The 23,470-nt window shown below is 43.7% G+C and overlaps 1 protein-coding gene across 1 annotated transcript in view; it reads left to right on the top strand.

The window, feature by feature from the left end:
* SHCBP1L (SHC binding and spindle associated 1 like) overlaps positions 1-23,470 on the top strand; it is a 127,870-nt gene that overhangs the window by 81,299 nt on the left and 23,101 nt on the right. The window contains exon 8 of the mRNA XM_069737744.1: positions 18,420-18,670. Within this exon, the coding sequence (XP_069593845.1) occupies positions 18,420-18,670 (251 nt within the window). The remainder of the gene's footprint in view (positions 1-18,419; positions 18,671-23,470) is intronic.

The raw sequence follows: 23,470 nt of genomic DNA, 5'->3' as shown, positions 1-23,470 counted from the left end.
GTTGGGCAATTTCTCCCGAGTACGCCGATACCTCATATGTGGGGGTAAACCACTGTTTGGGCACTCGGCAGGGCTCGGAAGAGAAGGCGCGCCATTTGACTTTTTGAATGGAAAATTAGCTCCAATTGTTAGCGGACACCATGTCGCGTTTGGAGAGCCCCTGTGTGCCTAAACATTGGAGCTCCCGCACAAGTGACCCCATTTTGGAAACTAGACCCCCCAAGGAACTTATCTAGATGCATATTGAGCACTTTAAACCCCCAGGTGCTTCACAGAAGTTTATAACGCAGAGCCATGAAAATAAAAAATAATTTTTCTTTCCTCAAAAATGATTTTTTAGCCTGGAATTTCCTATTTTGCCAAGGATAATAGGAGAAATTGGACCCCAAATATTGTTGTCCAGTTTGTCCTGAGTACGCTGATACCCCATATGTGGGGGTAAACCACTGTTTGGGCGCACGGCAGGGCTCGGAAGGGATGGCACGCCATTTGGCTTTTTAAATGGAAAATTAGCTCCAATCATTAGCGGACACCATGTCACGTTTGGAGAGCCCCTGTGTGCCTAAACATTGGAGATCCCCCAGAAATGACACCATTTTAGAAACTAGACCCCCAAAGGAACTAATCTAGATGTGTGGTGAGGACTTTGAACCCCCAAGTGCTTCACAGAAGTTTATAACGCAGAGCCATGAAAAAAAAAAAAAAAATTATTTTCTCAAAAATGATCTTTTAGCCTGCAATTTTTTATTTTCCCAAGGGTAACAGGAGAAATTTGACCCCAAAAGTTGTTGTCCAGTTTCTCCTGAGTACGCTGATACCCCATATGTGGGGGTAAATCACTGTTTGGGCACATGCCGGGGCTCGGAAGTGAAGTAGTGACGTTTTGAAATGCAGACTTTGATGGAATGCTCTGTGGGCGTCACGTTGCGTTTGCAGAGCCCCTGATGTGGCTTAACAGTAGAAACCCCCCACAAGTGACCCCATTTTGGAAACTAGACCCCCAAAGGAACTTATCTAGATGTGTGGTGAGCACTTTGAACCCCCAAGTGCTTCATAGAAGTTTATAATGCAGAGCCGTGAAAATAATAAATACGTTTTCTTTCCTCAAAAATAATTATTTAGCCCAGAGTTTTTTATTTTTCCCAAGGGTAACAGGAGAAATTTGACCCCAATATTTGTTGTCCAGTTTCTCCTGAGTACGGTGATACCCCATATGTGGGGGTAAACTACTGTTTGGGCACATGCCGGGGCTTGGAATTGAAGTAGTGACGTTTTGAAATGCAGACTTTGATGGAATGCTCTGCGGGCGTCACGTTGCGTTTGCAGAGCCCCTGATGTGCCTAAACAGTAGAAACCCCCCACAAGTGACCCCATTTTGGAAACTAGACCTTGAAAGGAACTTATCTAGATGTGTGGTGAGCACTTTGAACCCCCAAGTGCTTCATAGAAGTTTATAATGCAGAGCCGTGAAAATAATAAATACGTTTTCTTTCCTCAAAAATAATTATTTAGCCCAGAATTTTTTATTTTCCCAAGGGTTACAGGAGAAATTGGACCCCAAAAGTTGTTGTCCAGTTTCTCCTGAGTACGCTGATACCCCATATGTGGGGGTAAACCACTGTTTGGGCACACGTCGGGGCTCAGAAGGGAAGTAGTGACTTTTGAAATGCAGACTTTGATGGAATGGTCTGCGGGTGTCACGTTGCGTTTGCAGAGCCCCTGGTGTGCCTAAACAGTAGAAACCCCCCACAAGTGACCCCATTTTAGAAACTAGACCCCCCAAGGAACTTATCTAGATATGTGGTGAGCACTTTGAACCCCCAAGTGCTTCACAGACGTTTACAACACAGATCCGTGAAAATAAAAAATCATTTTTCTTTCCTCAAAAATTATGTTTTAGCAAGCATTTTTTTAGATTCACAAGGGTAACAGGAGAAATTGGACCCCAGTAATTGTTGCGCAGTTTGTCCTGAGTATGCTGGTACCCCATATGTGGGGGTAAACCACTGTTTGGGCACACGTCAGGGCTCGGAAGTGAGGGAGCACCATTTGACTTTTTGAATACGAGATTGGCTGGAATCAATGGTGGCGCCATGTTGCGTTTGGAGACCCCTGATGTGCCTAAACAGTGGTAACCCCTCAATTCTAACTCCAACACTAACCCCAACACACCCCTAACCCTAATCCCAACTGTAGCCATAATCCTAATCACAACCCTAACCCCAACACACCCCTAACCACAACACTAATTCCAACCCTAACCCTAAGGCTATGTGCCCACGTTGCGGATTCGTGTGAGATATTTCCGCACCATTTTTGAAAAATCTGCGGGTAAAAGGCACTGTGTTTTACCTGCGGATTTTCCGCGGATTTCCAGTGTTTTTTGTGCGGATTTCACCTGCGGATTCCTATTGAGGAACAGGTGTAAAACGCTGCGGAATCCGCACAAAGAATTCACATGCTGCGGAAAATACAACGCAGCGTTCCCGCGCGGTATTTTCCGCATCACGGGCACAGCGGATTTGGTTTTTCATATGTTTACATGGTACTGTAAACCTGATGGAACACTGCTGCGAATCCGCAGCGGCCAATCCGCAGTGTGGGCACATAGCCTAATTCTAAAGGTATGTGCACACGCTGCGGAAAACGCTGCGGATCCGCAGCAGTTTCCCATGAGTGTACAGTTCAATGTAAACCTATGGGAAACAAAAATCGCTGTACACATGCTGCGGAAAAACTGCACGGAAACGCAGCGGTTTACATTCCGCAGCATGTCACTTCTTTGTGCGGATTCCGCAGCGGTTTTACAACTGCTCCAATAGAAAATCGCAATTGTAAAACCGCAGTGAAATGCGCAGAAAAAAACGCGGTAAATCCGCCATAAATCCGCAGCGGTTTAGCACTGCGGATTTATCAAATCCGCAGCGGAAAAATCCGCAGAGGACCAGAATACGTGTGCACATTCCTAACCCTAACCCTAGCCCTAACCCTAGCCCTAACCCTAACCCTACCCCTAACCCTACCCCTACCCCTAACCCTACCCCTACCCCTAACCCTAACCCTACCCCTAACCCTACCCCTAACCCTAACCCTACCCCTAACCCTAACCCTATTCTAACATTAGTGGAAAAAAAAAAATTTCTTTATTTTTTTATTGTCCCTACCTATGGGGGTGACAAAGGGGGGGGGTCATTTATTATTTTTTTTATTTTGATCACTGAGATAGATTATATCTCAGTGATCAAAATGCACTTTGGAACGAATCTGCCGGCCGGCAGATTCGGCGGGCGCACTGCACATGCGCCCGCCATTTTGGAAGATGGCGGCGCCCGGGAGAAGACGGACGGGACCACGGCTGGATCGGTAAGTATGATAGGGTGGGGGGGGACCACGGGGGGGGGGATCGGAGCACGGGGGGGGGGATCGGAGCACGGGGGGGGGAATCGGAGCGCGGGAGGGGTGGAACGGAGCGCGGGGGGCGTGGAACGGAGCACGGGGGGGCTGGAATGGAGCACGGGGGGGTGGAACGGAGCACGGGGGGGGGGTGGATCGGAGTGCAGGGGGGGTGATTGGAGCACGGGGGGGTGATTGGAGCACGGGGGGAGCGGACACGAGCACGGGGGGGAGCGGAGCACAGGGCGGAGGGGAGCCGGAGCAGTGTACCGGCCAGATCGGGGGGGTGGGGGGGCGATCGGAGGGGTGGGGTGGGGGCACACTAGTATTTCCAGCCATGGCCGATGATATTTCAGCATCGGCCATGGCTGGATTGTAATATTTCACCCGTTATAATGGGTGAAATATTACAAATCGCTCTGATTGGCAGTTTCACTTTCAACAGCCAATCAGAGCGATCGTAGCCACGAGGGGGTGAAGCCACCCCCCCTGGGCTAAACTACCACTCCCCCTGTCCCTGCAGATCGGGTGAAATGGGAGTTAACCCTTTCACCCGATCTGCAGGGACGCGATCTTTCCATGACGCCGCATAGGCGTCATGGGTCGGATTGGCACCGACTTTCATGACGCCTACGTGGCGTCAAAGGTCGGGAAGGGGTTAAAAAATCTGGTAGCCAAAAAAATCCTCAAGATGTGAGCCAAACAAATATATGCGGCACCCCTCCTGTATAGACAGCGTTACAAAGGAATAGTAATCCACACATCAGTGTATTCATAGGACTGACATAATTCAGATTGTGAGTCCTAGAGCAATACCTTGGGTAATCTATAAGGGACATCAAGCCATAGTGGCATACCCGACTCTCACTACCCAATAATACCCGTAACAATAAGAGCAGTGTATATCAATATACTCACACAGAAATATCAGTCCTTGCTGGTGTCCAGGAGATGGTGCCACAGCCCCTACGCGCGTTTCGGCGGTGCCTGACGAAGGCACGCCGCCGAAACGCGCGTAGGGGCTGTGGCACCATCTCCTGAACACCAGCAAGGACTGATATTTCTGTGTGAGTATATTGATATACACTGCTCTTATTGTTACGGGTATTATTGGGTAGTGAGAGTCGGGTATGCCACTATGGCTTGATGTCCCTTATAGATTACCCGAGGTATTGCTCTGACTCACAATCTGAATTATGTCAGTCCTATGAATACACTGATGTGTGGATTACTATTCCTTTGTAACGCTGTCTATCCAGGAGGGGTGCCGCATATATTTGTTTGGCTCACATCTTGAGCATTTTTTTGGCTACCAGATTTTTTAACTGTGTGTATCTCTATGGTTTTTAGTATTTTTCTATTTCAATAAAGATTTGTTCTTACTATGCATTTTTCTCATATGCTTTCTATGAACATCATTGAGCATGTTTGGGGTAGGATGAAAGAGGAAGCTTGGAAGATAAAACCAAAGAATCTAGATGAACTCTGGGAGGCATGTAAGACTTCATTCTTTGCTATTCCTGATGACTTCATTAATAAATTGTATGAATCATTGTTGAACCGCATGGATGCAGTCCTTCAAGCTCATGGAAGTCACACAAAATATTAAATACTAGCTGAAGAGCCCGGCGTTGCCTGGGCATAGTAAATATCTGTGGTTAGTTATAGCACGTCACTTCTCTTATTTTCCCATCCCGCCTCTCATTTTCCCAATCACATCTCTCATTTTCTCCCTCACATCTCTCATTTTCTCCCTCACTCCTCTCATTCCCCCCTAACACTTGTCATTTCAACCTCACATCTGTCATTTTCTGATCACTCCATTATTTTTCCTCACTCCTCTCATTTTGCACTCACACCTTTTCATTTTCACCTCACACCTCTCATTTTCACCTCATCACCTCAGTATATACATGTTTGTCATCTCCCTTATATATAGTATACATCTGTATGTTATCTCCTGTATATAGTATATACCTGTATGTCATCTCCCCTGTATATATTATATACCTGCTGTGTGTCATCTCCCCTATATATAGTATATACCTGAATGTCATCTCCTATATATAGTATATACCTGTATGTCATCTCCTCCTGTATATAGTATATACCTGTGTGTCATCTCCCCTGTATATAGCATATATCTGTGTGTCATCTCCTGTATATAGTATATACCTGCATGTCATCTTCTATTTATAGCATATACCTGTATGTCATCTCCTCCTGTATTTAGTATATACCTGTAGGTCATCTGCTCCTGTATATAGTATATACCTGTGTGTCATCTCCTCCTGTATATAGTATATACCTGTATGTCATCTCCTCCTGTATATATATGTACCTGTATGTCATCTCCTCCTCTATATAGTATATACCTGTGTGTCATCTCTCCTGTATATAGTATATACCTGTGTGTCATCTCCTCCTGTATTAGACCTCGTTCACACGTTATTTGCTCAGTATTTTTACCTCAGTATTTGTAAGCTAAATTGGCAGCTTGATAAATCCCCAGCCAGCAGGAAGCCCTCCCCCTGGCAGTATATATTAACTCACACATACACATAATAGACAGGTCATGTGACTGACAGCTGCCGTATTTCCTTTATGGTACATTTGTTGTAGTTTGTCTGCTTATTAATCAGATTTTTATTTTTGAAGGATAAGACCAGACTTGTGTGTGTTTTAGGGCGAGTTTCGTTTGTCAAGTTGTGTGTGTTGAGTTGCGTGTGGCGACATGTATGTAGCGACTTTTGTGAGATGAGCTGTGTGTGGCAACATGCGTGTAGCAACTTTTTGTGTGTCGAGTTGCATGTGACAGGTTAGTGTAGCAACTTGTGTGCAGCAAGTTTTGCGCGTGGCGAGTTTTGTGTGGTGCCTTTTGAGTATGTGCAAGTTTTGTGTGAAGAAATTTTGCATGTGTTGCAACTTTTGTGCATGTGGCAATTTTTCCGCATGTGCAAGTTTTGCGTGTGGCGAGTTTTCCATGAGGTGAGTTTTGCACTTGTGGCGAGTTTTGCAAGAGCCTAGTTTTTGCATGTGGCGAGTTCTGCGCGTGGCGAGTTTTGAGCGGCGACTTTTGTGTTTCGACTTTTATGTGGCGAGGTTGGAGAATGTGTGGTGAAATGTGTGCTGAGGGTGATATGTGTTCAAGCACGTGGAAGTGTGTGGCGCATTTTGTGTGTGTGTTCATATCCCCGTGTGTGGTGAGTATCCCATGTCGGGGCCCCACCTTAGCAACTGTACGGTATATACTCTTTGGCGCCATCGCTCTCACTCTTTACGTCCCCCTTGTTCACATCTGGCAGCTGTCAATTTGCCTCCAACACTTTTCCTTTCATTTTTTCCCATTATGTAGATAGGGGCAAAATTGTTTGGTGAATTGGAATGCGCGGGGTTAAAATTTCACCTCACAACATAGCCTATGACGCTCTCGGGGTCCAGACGTGTGACTGTGCAAAATTTTGTGGCTGTAGCTTCAACGCCTCCAACACTTTGCCTTTCACTTTTTTCCCCATTATGTAGATAGGGGCAAAATTGTTTGGTGAATTGGAACGCGCGGGGTTAAAATTTAACCTCACACCATAGCCTATGACGCTCTCGGGGTCCAGACGTGTGACTGTGCAAAATTTTGTGGCTGTAGCTGCGACGGTGCAGATGCCAATCCCGGACATACATACACACATACACACATTCAGCTTTATATATTAGATGACTAATGGCACCACAACTTCATTCACTAATGTTATGCAACATATTGTCATGCCGCTGCTGCCGCCGCCGCCTCTCCCCGCTGCAGCTCGCCGGGTGCGCGCGCGTCGCATTCAGCTCTGCGCGTGCGCACATCTGATTCCTCTGTTGGCGCTCTTTCCTGTCCTCTCTGTCATCCTGGAGGACTGTAACCCGGAAGTAGCTCCCACGCTGCTATGTAAACTGCTTCCTGCTGCTCCTCTGTGCCTGATATTCATTTGTGTTTACAAGTGCTTCTGGTCGCCTGTGGTCTCTGTGCGTTCCTAGCTCTCTGATCTTGGGTCTCCTCCTCTCTCTGCAGTGCCTGCCTGTTTCCTGTGTTCCTGCCGTGTTCCTTCAGTTCCTTTTCCTCTGCGGTATCTGCCCGACTCCTTTATCCTTTCCTTGCTCCCGTCAGCATCAGTGTCTCCATATTGTCCTGCCAGCCTCCGTATCTCCGTAGCGTTCCCATCTTCTCCCTCGTCTCAGTAGTTCCCTTCTGTTCCCTCTGTCCCTTTTTGCCTACAGTGTACCCATCTATCTCAGTCGATCCTCCAGCTTCCGTGGTGATAGTCCCTCGCGGGCCTGCCCCTAACTCTCCCTGTATAGGGGGCGGTCCACCTAGTCAGCTCGTCTGCGAGGGGTTCGTCGTCACGGTCCTGTGGGTCCACTCTCCCTTTTCCCTGTTTGAATCGACACGCTCAAATAGGACTGCACTCGGGTGACATCCGAGTGCAGCCAGATTCTTACAGCATCACACATATATTTGTATTTTAAGTTAATTATTTGTTTGAATATCACATTACTTTCCGTGGGCGACAACTTTTGTCAGACCATTCTGTGTCTATTAACTCAGGGGTCCCCAACTCCAGTCCTCAAGGCCCACCAACATGTCATGTTTTCAGGATTTCCTTAGTCTTGCCCAGGTAATAATTGCATCACCTGTGCAATGCAAAGGAAATCCTGAAAACATGACCTGTTGGTGGGCCTTGAGGATTGGAGTTGGGGACCTCTGTATTAACTGATCAATATTTCTGCATTGATGCCAATTTATTTTCTTAACCTAAACCACATTTCGGAGGGTTTCAGCTTTCAAAAGAATAATTTATACAACCAATGGATGAATTTAATGTCAGGTTATAAACTTTTATTTACATAACATAGATAAGCGACATAACTTCTGTCAGGGAGTTTATATTCGATTGCATGACATGCAGTCAATGGGTTGCGAACTAGATCCGTTCAGTCGCTTTCCACTGCTCACCACCCGCCATCTGCTTCGCTTCTTTTGATCGTTAACTGTGCCGCATCTCTGCCCCCTTCACTATAGACCAGGGCCTTTCAGCCGTGTCCAAACTTCGACATTTACTTTACATCAGAAGGTCGCAACATCACAACCTTATGATGAGCAGCGACATAAGCAAGTCTGGCCTCTTCATTATAGGATAGGACTTCCAGCTGTTTCCGTGCTGGACCATGCAATGATGACTCGGACCTTATGACGAACAGCGAAGGGCTTGAGATGCAGCTCACAATGGCAGAACAAAGAGTTTGTCTGGAGTATGTATGTATGTATGTATATATATATATATATATATATATATATATATATATATATATATATATATATATATATACCGTATTTTCTGGCGTATAAGATGACTGGGCGTATAAGACGACCCCCAACTTTTCCAGTTAAAATATAAAATCTTCTCAAAAGTCGGGGGTCGTCTTATAGGGTGGGTGCAGAGCAATTTGCGGTCGACGTGTATAGTGGGGGGGAGTGGTCCCGATGACGAGGTGAGGCAGCGCCTCACCAGGAAGGTGTAAGTGAAGCAAACTGTCAGCGTCTGGGATGCCAGGGTTATGCAAAAAAGAGAGAGAGAGCGGTGATGTGCCTAGAAAAACACTCCTCTTTCACTAATCTGGCTCACCCTTGTATCCTAACATAGTAACATAGTTAGTAAGGCCGAAAAAAGACATTTGTCCATCCAGTTCAGCCTATATTCCATCATAATAAATACCCAGATCTACGTCCTTCTACAGAACCTAATAATTGTATGATACAATATTGTTCTGCTCCAGGAAGACATCCAGGCCTCTCTTGAACCCCTCGACTGAGTTCGCCATCACCACCTCCTCAGGCAAGCAATTCCAGATTCTCATTGCCCTAACAGTAAAGAATCCTCTTCTATGTTGGTGGAAAAACCTTCTCTCCTCCAGACGCAAAGAATGCCCCCTTGTGCCCATCACCTTCCTTGGTATAAACAGATCCTCAGCGAGATATTTGTATTGTCCACTTATATACTTATACATGGTTATTAGATCGCCCCTCAGTCGTCTTTTTTCTAGACTAAATAATCCTAATTTCGCTAATCTATCTGGGTATTGTAGTTCTCCCATCCCCTTTATTAATTTTGTTGCCCTCCTTTGTACTCTCTCTAGTTCCATTATATCCTTCCTGAGCACCGGTGCCCAAAACTGGACACAGTACTCCATGTGCGGTCTAACTAGGGATTTGTACAGAGGCAGTATAATGCTCTCATCATGTGTATCCAGACCTCTTTTAATGCACCCCATGATCCTGTTTGCCTTGGCAGCTGCTGCCTGGCACTGGCTGCTCCAGGTAAGTTTATCATTAACTAGGATCCCCAAGTCCTTCTCCCTGTCAGATTTACCCAGTGGTTTCCCGTTCAGTGTGTAATGGTGATATTGATTCCCTCTTCCCATGTGTATAACCTTACATTTATCATTGTTAAACCTCATCTGCCACCTTTCAGCCCAAGTTTCCAACTTATCCAGATCCATCTGTAGCAGAATACTATCTTCTCTTGTATTAACTGCTTTACATAGTTTTGTATCATCTGCAAATATCGATATTTTACTGTGTAAACCTTCTACCAGATCATTAATGAATATGTTGAAGAGAACAGGTCCCAATACTGACCCCTGCGGTACCCCACTGGTCACAGCGACCCAGTTAGAGACTATACCATTTATAACCACCCTCTGCTTTCTATCACTAAGCCAGTTACTAACCCATTTACACACATTTTCCCCCAGACCAAGCATTCTCATTTTGTGTACCAACCTCTTGTGCGGCACGGTATCAAACGCTTTGGAAAAATCGAGATATACCACGTCCAATGACTCACCGTGGTCCAGTCTATAGCTTACCTCTTCATAAAAACTGATTAGATTGGTTTGACAGGAGCGATTTCTCATAAACCCATGCTGATATGGAGTTAAACAGTTATTCTCATTGAGATAATCCAGAATAACATCCCTCAGAAACCCTTCAAATATTTTACCAACAATAGAGGTTAGACTTACTGGCCTATAATTTCCAGGTTCACTTTTAGAGCCCTTTTTGAATATTGGCACCACATTTGCTATGCGCCAGTCCTGCGGAACAGACCCTGTCGCTATAGAGTCACTAAAAATAAGAAATAATGGTTTATCTATTACATTACTTAGTTCTCTTAGTACTCGTGGGTGTATGCCATCCGGACCCGGAGATTTATCTATTTTAATCTTATTTAGCCGGTTTCGCACCTCTTCTTGGGTTAGATTGGTGACCCTTAATATAGGGTTTTCATTGTTTCTTGGGATTTCACCTAGCATTTCATTTTCCACCGTGAATACCGTGGAGAAGAAGGTGTTTAATATGTTAGCTTTTTCCTCGTCATCTACAACCATTCTTTCCTCACTATTTTTTAAGGGGCCTACATTTTCAGTTATTATTCTTTTACTATTGATATAGTTGAAGAACAGTTTGGGATTAGTTTTACTCTCCTTAGCAATGTGCTTCTCTGTTTCCTTTTTGGCAGCTTTAATTAGTTTTTTAGATAAAGTATTTTTCTCCCTATAGTTTTTTAGAGCTTCAATGGTGCCATCCTGCTTTAGTAGTGCAAATGCTTTCTTTTTACTGTTAATTGCCTGTCTTACTTCTTTGTTTAGCCACATTGGGTTTTTCCTATTTCTAGTCCTTTTATTCCCACAAGGTATAAACCGCTTACACTGCCTATTTAGGATGTTCTTAAACATTTCCCATTTATTATCTGTATTCTCATTTCTGAGGATATTGTCCCAGTCTACCAGATTAAGGGCATCTCTAAGCTGTTCAAACTTTGCCTTCCTAAAGTTCAATGTTTTTGTGACTCCCTGACAAGTCCCCCTAGTGAAAGACAGGTGAAACTGCACAATATTGTGGTCGCTATTTCCTAAATGCCCAACCACCTGCAGATTTGTTATTCTGTCAGGTCTATTAGATAGTATTAGGTCTAAAAGTGCTGCTCCTCTGGTTGGATTCTGCACCAATTGTGAAAGATAATTTTTCTTGGTTATTAGCAGAAACCTGTTGCCTTTATGGGTTTCACAGGTTTCTGTTTCCCAGTTAATATCCGGGTAGTTAAAGTCCCCCATAACCAGGACCTCATTATGGGTTGCAGCTTCATCTATCTGCTTTAGAAGTAGACTTTCCATGCTTTCTGTTATATTTGGGGGTTTGTAACAGACCCCAATGAGAATTTTGTTACCATTTTTCCCTCCATGAATTTCAACCCATATGGACTCGACATCCTCATTCCCTTCGCTAATATCCTCCCTTAAAGTGGACTTTAGACAAGACTTTACATAGAGACAAACCCCTCCTCCTCTCCGATTTTTACGATCCTTTCTAAACAGACTGTAACCCTGTAAGTTAACTGCCCAGTCATAGCTTTCATCTAACCATGTCTCGGTTATTCCCACTATGTCAGAGTTACCTGTAGATATTTCTGCTTCTAGTTCTTCCATCTTGTTTGTCAGGCTTCTGGCGTTTGCGAGCATGCAGTTTAGAGGATTTTGTTTTGTTCCAATCTCCTCACTGTGGATTGTTTTAGAAATGTTCTTACCTCCCTTCTGAGTATGTTTTCCTGGGTCGTCTTTGTTCGAGTCTAATGTTTTTCTTCCCGTCCCCTCTTCTTCTAGTTTAACGCCCTCCTGATGAGTGTAGCGAGTCTTCTGGCGAATGTGTGTTTCCCAGGTTTGTTGAGGTGTAGTCCGTCTCTGGCGAGGAGTCCATCATACCAGTAATTCACACCGTGGTCCAGGAATCCAAATCCTTGTGGTCTGCACCATCGTCTTAGCCAGTTGTTTGCATCAAGGATCCTGTTCCATCTCCTGGTGCCATGCCCGTCTACTGGAAGGATAGAAGAAAAAACTACCTGTGCATCCAGTTCCTTTACTTTCTTCCCCAACTCTTCAAAGTCCTTGCAGATTGTCGGTAGGTCCTTCCTTGCCGTGTCATTGGTGCCAACATGTATCAGAAGAAATGGGTGGACGTCCTTGGAGCTGAAGAGCTTTGGTATCCTATCGGTCACATCTTTGATCATCGCACCTGGAAGGCAGCATACTTCTCTTGCAGTTATGTCCGGTCTGCAGATGGCTGCTTCGGTGCCTCTCAGTAGTGAGTCTCCCACCACCACCACTCTTCGTTGCTTCTTGGCTGTACTTTTTGCTGTCACTTGTTGCTGTGTGCCCTTTTCTTTTTTGCTTGCTGGTATTGCTTCATTCTTAGGTGTGCCATCTTCATCCTCTACAAAGATTTGATATCGGTTCTTCAGTTGTGTGGTTGGTGATTTCTCCATGGTCTTCTTGCTTCTTTTGGTCACATGCTTCCACTCATCTGCTTTTGGAGGTTCTCTGACACTTTTTGCACCTTCTGTGACCAGTAGAGATGCTTCTGTTCTGTCTAGAAAGTCTTCATTCTCTTTGATGAGTTTCAAAGTTGCTATTCTTTCTTCCAGACCCCGCACCTTTTCTTCTAAAAGGGCCACTAGTCTACACTTCTGACAGGTGAAATTGGATTCTTCTTCTGGTCGATCTGTGAACATGTAGCACATGCTGCAGCTCACCATGTAGGTTGTCACATCTGCCATGTTGCTCCTAGATCCTGCTGACTTGCTGTGTGTTTTCCTTCTTGTGTAATCTACTCAGCCAAGCTCTCTTGCAATAATGTCCTACAGGCAAAAATTGGTGATGCTTTCGAAGCAGCTGGTCCCGGCTGTACCCAACGATCTTCTAGCTTAGGGAGACTTCGCTTCTCCCAGAAGGCACCTGGAATATGCAAATTAGCCTCCTGAAGCTTGAATCCCTGGTAATCCTATTATCATCTTCTCTGCCTCTGCTTCACTTACACCTTCCCGGTGAGGTGCCCCCTCACCTCGTCATTGGGGTCGCTCCCCCCACAATATGCGGCAACCGCAGATTACTCCGCAAGTGCCCTATAAGACGACACCTGGCGTATAAGACGATACCCGACTTTTGAGAAGATTTTCAGGGGTTAAAAAGTAGTCTTATACGCCAGAAAATACAGTGTGTGTGTGTGTATATATATATATATATATATATATATATCCAAAAATGAGGCAGCACTCCATAGTTCCGTAAAAAACGTGCAGGGTTTAATTTACCCACATGATGTGGCAACGTTTCAGCTCACAATGAGCTTTTCTCAAGCCTTGAGAAAAGCTCATTGTGAGCTGAAACGTTGCCACATCATGTGGGTAAATTAAACCCTGCACGTTTTTTACGGAACTATGGAGTGCTGCCTCATTTTTGGATGTTTATAAATGTGGATGATCGCTGGACTGATTGTCTTGGGGCGCTGCACCTGAAGCTAAGTATTTCTGTGCTGTTCCTTTTTGCTTTTGAGAGAGATATATATATATATATATATATATATATATATATCACAGACTAGTCATGCCACTAATCATGGTATCACCCCCTGGTAGGCGTTAAAATATGATTTGCAACAGCCGATGTAACTGCAGGCTCTTCAGGAAAAAAGGAAATAATTCAGCTCACCCTTATGATGGTATTCTCACAGCCTATGAGAATTCTGATCCGAGCATGGAAACGTCTCTGCTTGACGCCAGGTACTTGTGCATGAAAATGAAGGCATCCAGCTCCAGAAATAAAATCAAAAGTCTTTATTTGGACAAATTTAAAAAGTAAGCTGCTTGACAAACCAGTGTATACAGGGGAAAGGAATGTCTTGAATAACTGGACGCGTTTCGAACACGTGTAGTGTTCTTAGTCCTCAGTTTTACCTGCAGGCTCTTAGCAAATCTCGCGTAGGAGTGTGATTTTCGTCCTTTTCACTGTGCAGTGAAGTCGAGTGTATATTTCCCGGCTTCATAGGTGTATGGAACATGTCCAGGGAGCACATTGTGATTAACCTAATCCATCATCCACAAAGGAGTCAAAGACAAAAGCTGGAAGGAGAACACTGTAAGCATGGCTGTGGTTAAGGCCGGTTTCACACGTCAGTGGCTCCGGTACGTGAGGTGACAGTTTCCTCACGTACCTGAGCCACTGACACACGTAGACACATTCAAATCAATGCATCTGTGCAGATGTCATTGATTTTTTGCGGACCGTGTCTCCGTGTGCCAAACACGCAGACATGTTGGTGTTTGTGGGAGCGCACGGATTACACGGACCCATTAAAGTCAATGGGTCCGTGTAAAACACGTACCGCACACGGACATTGTCCGTGTGCAGTCCGTGTGCCGTGCAGAAGACAGCGCTACAGTAAGCGCTGTCCCCCCCCACATGGTGCTGAAGCCGCGATTCATATCTTCTCTGCAGCAGCGTTTGCTGTAGAGAAGATATGAATAATCCTTTTTTTTGTTGTTTCTCGTGTTTAAAATAAAGGTCCATGTCCCCACCCCCTCTGCGCCCGCCCGATGTTCTTAAAATACTCACCCGGCTCCCTCGCTGGCTGGCGCTGCTTCCTGTCCTGGCCGCACCTTCTACTGTATGAGCGGTCACGTGAGGTCGCTCATTTACAGTGATGAATATGCGGCTCCACCCCTATGGGAGGTGGAGCCGCATATTCATGACTGTAATCGGCGGCCCCACGTGACCGATCATACAGTAGAAGGTGTGGCCAGGACAGGAAGCAGCGCCAGCCAGCGAGGGAGCCGGATGAGTATTTTAAGAACAGCGGGCGGGCGCACAGGGGGTGGGAGGGGGGTGGGGACATGGACCTTTTATTTTAAACACGAGAAACAAACAAAAAAAGGTTTATTCATATCTTCTTTACAGCAAACGCTGCTGCAGAGAAGATATGAATCGCTGCTTCAGCACCAGATGCAGGGGACAGCGCTAAACTTTAGCGCTGTCTCCTGCACGGTGCGTGTGGTACCCAGTGGGCACACGTGTGCCACACTGATGTGCCACAGAAACGCACGGGCACGGATAATTCTGGTACCGATATTTCCGGTACCGGAATTATCTGGTCGTGTGGGACTGCCCTTACGAATATGCGCAGTGCGCCTATTAAGCTGGGGGGCATGCATCCGGCTTAATTGTGCACTGACCTGAAAGGACGAAAGTGGCACGCATGCAAATCATGTATCATGTCCACAAGGAAGTGTTAACATGATTAGTGGGACAACTAGTATGAGGAACCCAACAGCCTCCACCAACTAGTCTGACACTAGTTGGGATATTGCAAACAGATTTGCTTTTGCCATACAGTGCAATCAATCAAATATATAATGCAACGGAATTGTTGGGAAGGGTATTAACAGAAGTATAAAGACATGGGGCGATTTCGGGGGCATGTGCAGCTGTCATCTTCCCTTTAAAGAGTTGTGACTTTCCAAACTATTTGCATGCTAAAAAGTGACTTGCAACATATCCAACATAGACCAAGGCACTTTAGTATCTTCTGCTGTAGCTTAGATGTGCAGCAATACTTTTGTGGAAATTAGAAGAAAAATAAGGTTGCAAATCCTTGTAACTAAATGTTGTCACCCTCACTGAGATCTGTGCAGAATAGAAACAGTATGCACCTTCAAATGTTTTTTAATCGTGCACAAGAAAAATCTAACATGGCATGTTTTACAACATGTTCGGCATTTTGAAGCCTTCTTTAATTCCAGTTATAAACATTTTGTTTATGCAACAATCCTGCAAGTAGAGGCCAAAATTATTAGTATGGGAAAGAGACACTAATGCCCGGTTCAATGAAATTTGGATATCACAAGGCGGCTGATATAACAGGAATGTGGCTTGCATCCAAAAGCTAAACTAAGCTTTCAATGCAATCATATTCCATAAAGATTGCAGCGGGAAACCATACAGACATGATCCGACAACTTATCCACTTGGTGTTAGGTTGTGATTTTTGCAGTGTAACGGACAATGGGAAATGTCATTGAAAGTAATTTTGTTATATTAGCAATCAGTAATTCTTCCATAATTTTGAGTGTAGTTTCTTTTTCTTGCTAGTAACTAGTCATTTAATTCTTCCAAATTTGTGAAAATATGATTTATGTATCAAACAAGGCTAACTTCTTACCATTGTGTAGTGATACAGAAGTTGTCCACTTGAAAGTTTTTAATTTTTTTTTAACTGTTTGAAATATAAATATACAGGACTTAAATAATGTATTGGTAACCCATTGACGAGCTATCGACATCAGTCACGAGTTATGGTGGTTTTCTATGTCCACAAATCTTCTCTGCTGTATGAGAAGGAGACTGGCTATTCAACTGATCCACTCAGCCAATCAAGTCACCTTCTCTGTCTGGCTTAACAATTTAAACGACCCAGTGAACCAGTCCTCCTCACACAGCAGTGATCGCATGCAGACGTAGGAAATTTCTTCCTCTGTTCAAGCACAGGCTGGAAGTGGAGCTGCTGGGATCAATACTGATATCAGAAGAACAGAATATTTTTGTTAATTGTAGTGCATGTATATGTTTCAAAATATTTTTTTCAGACTGGATGACCCCATTTAATTAAGACCCTTCCAAAATGTGACATACAGGTATGTCACATTCAGGGTGCGGGTGTATGTAGCTAAGCCAACACTGTGCCGGGCAGATGTCAACTGTATTACAAAATCAGCATCTGCATAGGAATCAGACCTAAGTTCCAATCAGTACCATTAACCCATTTAATGCCACTGTAAATCTCTGACACTGGCTGTGAGGGATGAGGGAGACTCCATTTTGGATTTATTAATTCAGGCCCAATAGATCCAGAGAGCCCTCTTCCCATTCTTGAAATGGCCCCCCAAGCTTGCGATAAGTACACTATTCCCAAAAGAACAGAACTTTTGCCAAATGGCCAGAAAATTAGAGGCCACGTGTTAATGAAGGCAAGGAGCAGAACTGGGACCCCCTGCTGTCTTTTGTGCAAGGCAGCCCACATCAAGGGAAAGCTCTAGACACTTGGGCACCGACACCTAGAGATGAATTATGAGAGTACCCTGCATCTCAGGGTGAAGTTCAATATACCACCAGAACCCTGGGAGCACCCCTGTGTCTCATATTTCTCTAGCTGTCCCAGATACCGAGCTATCGAGACTGGCTCTCCAGAACCACGCCGCTGACCCAAGTTTGGACTGTCCATATCGGTCCAGCCCTAACTAACCCGTTGAGACATCAGTCGTCCTGTTTGGACCTTTCGCTAGAAAGTTATGACCCATCCTATATATTGGGAATTATTTCAGCTAGGTCAAGGGAGAATTCAGTCCAACCCAGGGGTTGCTCTTTTATCTCGAAACCCGATTTCCCACATCCGTGTGTCCGGCTAGTACTTATACGCTACCTGGGGTTGGTTTCTGACCCGATATAAGCTTGTTAACGGACTGGGCTTATATCTAACAAGGAACTGGTGGCAGCATACCTTTCTGGTGTTATTGGGGAATCATGGCAGTGACGGACCGGAGGTGTATGTATGTATGTATTTATATCCGGCCTGGGACTGGTGATATATATACTGCCCTCACTGCAGAGTGCCCCGATAACCAGTAAGTGACAGGACAGCCTCTCCGGCGACTACTTATCCTAGGTGCAGTTCCCTGATGGACCTGAGAGTAAGGGGGCACTAGAGAGCTGCGACTGTGTAAGCTCCATCACCAATTGGCGACAGCGGGGGGTATCCGTATTCTCTGGCTCTCCTCTCGTGTGTTTACTTACAGTGGCATGTAAAAGCATGTCATTCTGTGTGCCCATTGGTCTCTGCAACGTGAATGCAAAATGCTGATAGGTTGCCATGGTAACCAGGGTTCTGCTGAAGGCTCCAATGGCTGCTGCTTTGGCACTTCTGTGAACCTCAGTCCAGTCTGGGCTTAATAGCAGACTGTGATTTTATCTACATACTGCAATACAGTTCCAATGAGCATCTTCACATTAAACTTATACTGAAGCATGCTACCTGTTTTTCATGTATATAACTTACATTGTTATTAATACAATTGATTTTTGAAATAATTTGTGTGGTTCTTTTAAAGGTGTTGGAAAGAAGGAGGAAATAATTATTGCATCACATCCTTTATGTGATAACTTTGTTGCTTCCAGAGCACAAAATATAAAAATTATTAACCTCACATTAAGACAGAAAGGGACATATGATGGCATAGTCGTTGTGGAGTCTGGTCATCTGACTCTCCAAGATTGTGATCTCCAGTGTGACGGGACTGGCGTTTGTGTTCTTACAGGAGCAGCTTTAACAATGAAAGATTGCGAAATAAGTGGTTCACAGGTAAGCTAATTGTACAGACATAAATATAAAGTATTTTGATAATACACCAGGCCGAGCAGTGCTTGTTTATAGGCACATTTACATGGACTAATGCAAACTGTATGGGGAGGAGCATTTCTTACTACCATTGTTCAATATTCACTACCATTTATCTCCTCTTTGCAGGAGGGAGATGTATTGCCAAGAGAGATGAACAAATATAAAAAAAATCAGCAAATTCTAAATTTAACATTTTAGGAAATTATAAATTAATGTCAGATAATCATAATATATAAAAAATAAACAAACAAAATCCTTATACTTGCATCACCAGTTACCTCCACTTCTCACTGTCACCTATCCAGTCCTCGTCGTTTGGATGGTCATGACGTCACAACGTGCACCCTGACCTTCTCAGGCCTCATTAGAGCTGAAATTCCTGACTCACTGAGCCCAGGGGGGGTTTCAGTGTCAGCAGTGGGGATCAGAAGATGCGGTGAGGAGCTAGAGAGGTGAGTGGTAAGGCGAGTATAAGAATTTTTGTTTCTTTTTGATAGCCTTTTATGGTTTAGATCAATGCTGGCCAGCAGCCGCCACTTTTTGTAATTTCACGAGTAAGCGAATTAAAAAAAAAAAAAAATAATGCAGATGAATGCAGATTTTTGTGAAATTCGAGAATTTACTTCCACAAATTAATTTCATTTATTTGCTCATCTCTAGATGCCAATCATAATTTTTTAGATTGTGTAAAAGACGCAATTATCTGACACTTGTGGGTTCTTTTGGGGCCAAAAAATAAAAGCACACTGCTTACATAACACATTTCATTATTATTTCCTATGACCGCACATGAACGAAGCAGTAAGGCCATTTTACTGTTTATTTCAATAGCTAGTATCACCTACAATCAGCCAAGAATTGCTTCACGGAGGCACAAGGTTCAATTCGTTATACAACAATATATAACTTAAATAACTAAAATAAAAGACATAGACAAATTCATTGGATAAAATAGGCCGCCATATTTATTAAGTGTTACCAATGCCAAATCTTTAATAACCAATTGAAATCAAATAATTAAACCATTAAGAATTCATAAATAATACATAATTTATATGACCTTTAAAAAGAACCAAGTCCACCAAGCATTAGCTGGGCGACTATACCATCTAAAATCTCGCAACTGAATTTTTTAAATTTTATTAGGGAGGGAGGGGCACGTTTCTTTCTTGCTGCACACGGACAGACTGGATTTCGCAGAAGAGCCTTATAAACCTTTTCTGTCCTGCTCCAATCAAATAAAATGTTTATTCCCCCTCAAACCAATGGCCCCTTCTTCCTGCATTTTTTCCTGGCAGTTGCTGGTGACCCGTAGATGACCTCAAAGATAGGCAAGTACCATTCAAGTCAAATATAGAGAAGGGGGTGGGGGGAAGTGGGATAAGTTAAACCTTGGAGTATAACAATCAGAGGAAAAGTTTATTAGAAACATGTCACCACGTCTGTATTTTTCTCCCACTCATGGTTTTGGCTTATAAATATAGATATATATTTAGACTTCCACTGACGAAGCTGCAGCAGCAGCGATACGTGTGGGGCTCTTGCCTAAGGCCGGCCTCACACTAGCGAGTTTTACGGACGTAAGAGCGCAGAAACTACGTCCGTAAAACTCGCATAACATACGGCACAATTATTCTCTATGCCCCTGCTCCTATCTGCCGTATTTTCCTGATCAGTATTATACGGCTTTCTACGGCCGTAGAAAATCGCAGCATGCTGCCTTTGTCACCGTATTGCGCAAATAAAACGTCAATGAAAGTCTATGGAAGCCCCAAAAATACGGATTACACACGGACCAGCAGTGTGACTTGCGAGGAATACGCAGCGGTGTTAGAGAGAAAAGCCGGTAATTCAGTGCGGTGTACAGTAAAATCACACTGACAGCTTACAGTAGAATAGGTAGAATAAATGTGTACACATAGAATAGATATATATATATATATATATATATATATATATATATATGTCAGTGAGACACATATATGTATATATATTATTATTTCATCCAGCGCGATATAGCAGAAAGCCGGTAATTCAATTACCGGCTTTTGCTTTCTCCTTCCTAAACCCGACCTGATTTGAGACATGGTATACATACAGTAAACCATCTCATATCCCCATTTTTTTGCATATTCCACACTACTAATGTTAGTAGTGTGTATATGCAAAATTTGGCCGTTCTAGCTATTAAATTAAAGGGTTAAATGGCGGAGAAAATTGTGCGGGAGCCCACGCCAATTTTTTCCGCTATTTAACCCTTTAATTTAAATGGTACCGCTCATTACAGTAATGAATATGCTGCTCCACCTCCCATACCATGCAACCGCTCAGTACAGGAAGAAGCTGCAGCGCCAGGGACCGCGCCAGGGACCGCGCCAGGAGCAGGTAAGTATAACGAGGAGGGGGAGCGCTGCGCGATACTCACCTGCTCTTTGTTTCGGCGCCGCTCCATCTTCAGCAGTGGCGCTCAGGTCAGAGGGCGCGGTGACGTAGTTAATGCGCGCCCTCAGCCTGAAAGCCAGTGCTGAAGATGGAGCGGCGCCAGAACGATCAGCACGTGAATATTGAAAGCGCTGGTGGCCTGAGCGACGGAGAGGTGAGTATGTGATTTTTTTTTTATCACAGCAAATGGGGCAAGTGTCTGTATGGAGCATCTATGGGGCCATAACGTTTGTGCAGCACTATATGGGGCCATAATGTTTGTGCAGCACTATATGGGGCAAATATCATTGCAATGTTAATGTCAATGCATTAACCTAACGATCCCTGTGTGGCCTATTTATAATAAAAAAAAAAAAAAAAAAAAAAAAGGTTCCTCGCATCATGTTCTCATACACTTTATGCAGTATTAGCCCTCTGTGTCTGTACTGCTACATACTTAGGCAGGTAACTGGTTCATGCAGCTTTACATGAACACCTGAGCCTTACACTATAGCTGGTCCGAATAACTAAAGCAATTGTTACCATCCACCTCTCGTGTCTCCCCTTTTCCCCATAGTTTGTAAGCTTGCGAGCAGGGCCCTCACTCCTCCTGGTATCTGTTTTGAACTGTATTTCTGTTATGCTGTAATGTCTATTGTCTGTACAAGTCCCCTCTATAATTTGTAAAGCGCTGCGGAATATGTTGGCGCTATATAAATAAAAATTATTATTATTATTATTATTATGGAGTATCTTATGGGACCATAATCAGCATTTGCGCAGCTTTATATTGGGCAAATATGTCTTATGGGGCCATTATTAACCTTTATGCAGGATTATATGTGACATATTTTAATATGGGGCATCTTATGGGGCCATAATGAACTTTATGGAGCATTATGTGGGGCTCCTGATTCAATATGGATATTCAAAAACACTTAACCTACTGATGTCTCAATTAATTTTACTTTTATTGGTATCTATTTTTACTTTTGACATTTACCGGTAGCTGCTACATTTCCCACCTTAGGCTTATACTCGAGTCATTAAGTTTTCCCAGTTTCTTGCGGCAAAATTGGGGGGTCAGCTTATACTCGAGTATATATGGTATTTATTTATATGCACATCCTCAAAGCCAATTTAGAGGGGAAAAAAAGGTAAAGTGCAGAAATATAATTTAAAATACATCTTTATTATAGTTATACATAAAATGAAGTATTCAAACAACAGGAATAAAAAAGAGGGCAGGAGCATGGAATCACAGAAAAACATTTTTTGTTACAATGATGTGCACATAGAATACTATGTTATAATGAAAAAATGGAGCAAAAATGACGCTCAAAGGAAAATTATAATATATATATATATATATATATATATATATATATATATATATATACACACACACACACACACACACACACACACACACACACACACACACTAGGTGGTGGCCCAATTCTAACGCATCGGGTATTCTCAGGGCTGCCACTAGAAATTTCGGGGCCCCATACTGGCAAAATTTTCGGGGCCCCCTTGAGACTCCGCCCAGGCTCCACCCCAGCCCTGCCTCCAGGCTCCACCCCTCGAACTGTCCACAGTCCCACCGCCATCTCTTGGAAAATCTCCACTTCTCACCTATCACACATTAACAGTTCCCATCACCAGATCACACATATAGCCAGCAGCTTTTGTTTTGGCCAAAAGATTTTTTAAGCCGCCACCAGAACACGGTAGACACTTTTGGCCGGGCCCTACTCTACTGTAACCTACTAAATATTTGTTAAAATATGCAATACAATTTAGGTATATTTTTATTTATTTTTCAATTTTTAAAATGACCTATAATACTACATACAAGGAACAAATACCACAGCACTATGACCAGATGACATATTACCACCACAGTGACCGAATAATATCAAACACAAGGAACAAATACCACAACACCATGACCAGACCGCATATTACCACCACATAGTGACTGAATACTACAATACTGATTAGTAATAAAAAAAAAAACCCACAATACTATCACCATCAGTGCCATTATACACAGGAGATCTGTAATTAGTAAGCAGTGTCTACAGGTAATACAGTGATCACCGGTGACATTATACACAGGAGCTCTGTATATAGTATACAGTGTATAGTGTCAGTGTATAGTTAACACTGACTCACCAGTGACGTCTCTAGGTGAAGTCCTTCATCTTTCATCCAGCACAGACCGCCATTATTTCTTCCAGCCAGGACTCGTCTCTGCAGAAATAACACAGTTATCTTGAGTTCCACTTGCAGAATACATTACTTAATTTTCACAGCCTCTACATTACACCACAT

This window comes from Ranitomeya imitator, chromosome 8 (assembly GCF_032444005.1).
Source record: "Ranitomeya imitator isolate aRanImi1 chromosome 8, aRanImi1.pri, whole genome shotgun sequence".
Classification (NCBI taxonomy): Eukaryota; Metazoa; Chordata; class Amphibia; order Anura; family Dendrobatidae; genus Ranitomeya; species Ranitomeya imitator.
This window is presented reverse-complemented; position numbering and strand designations above follow the sequence as displayed.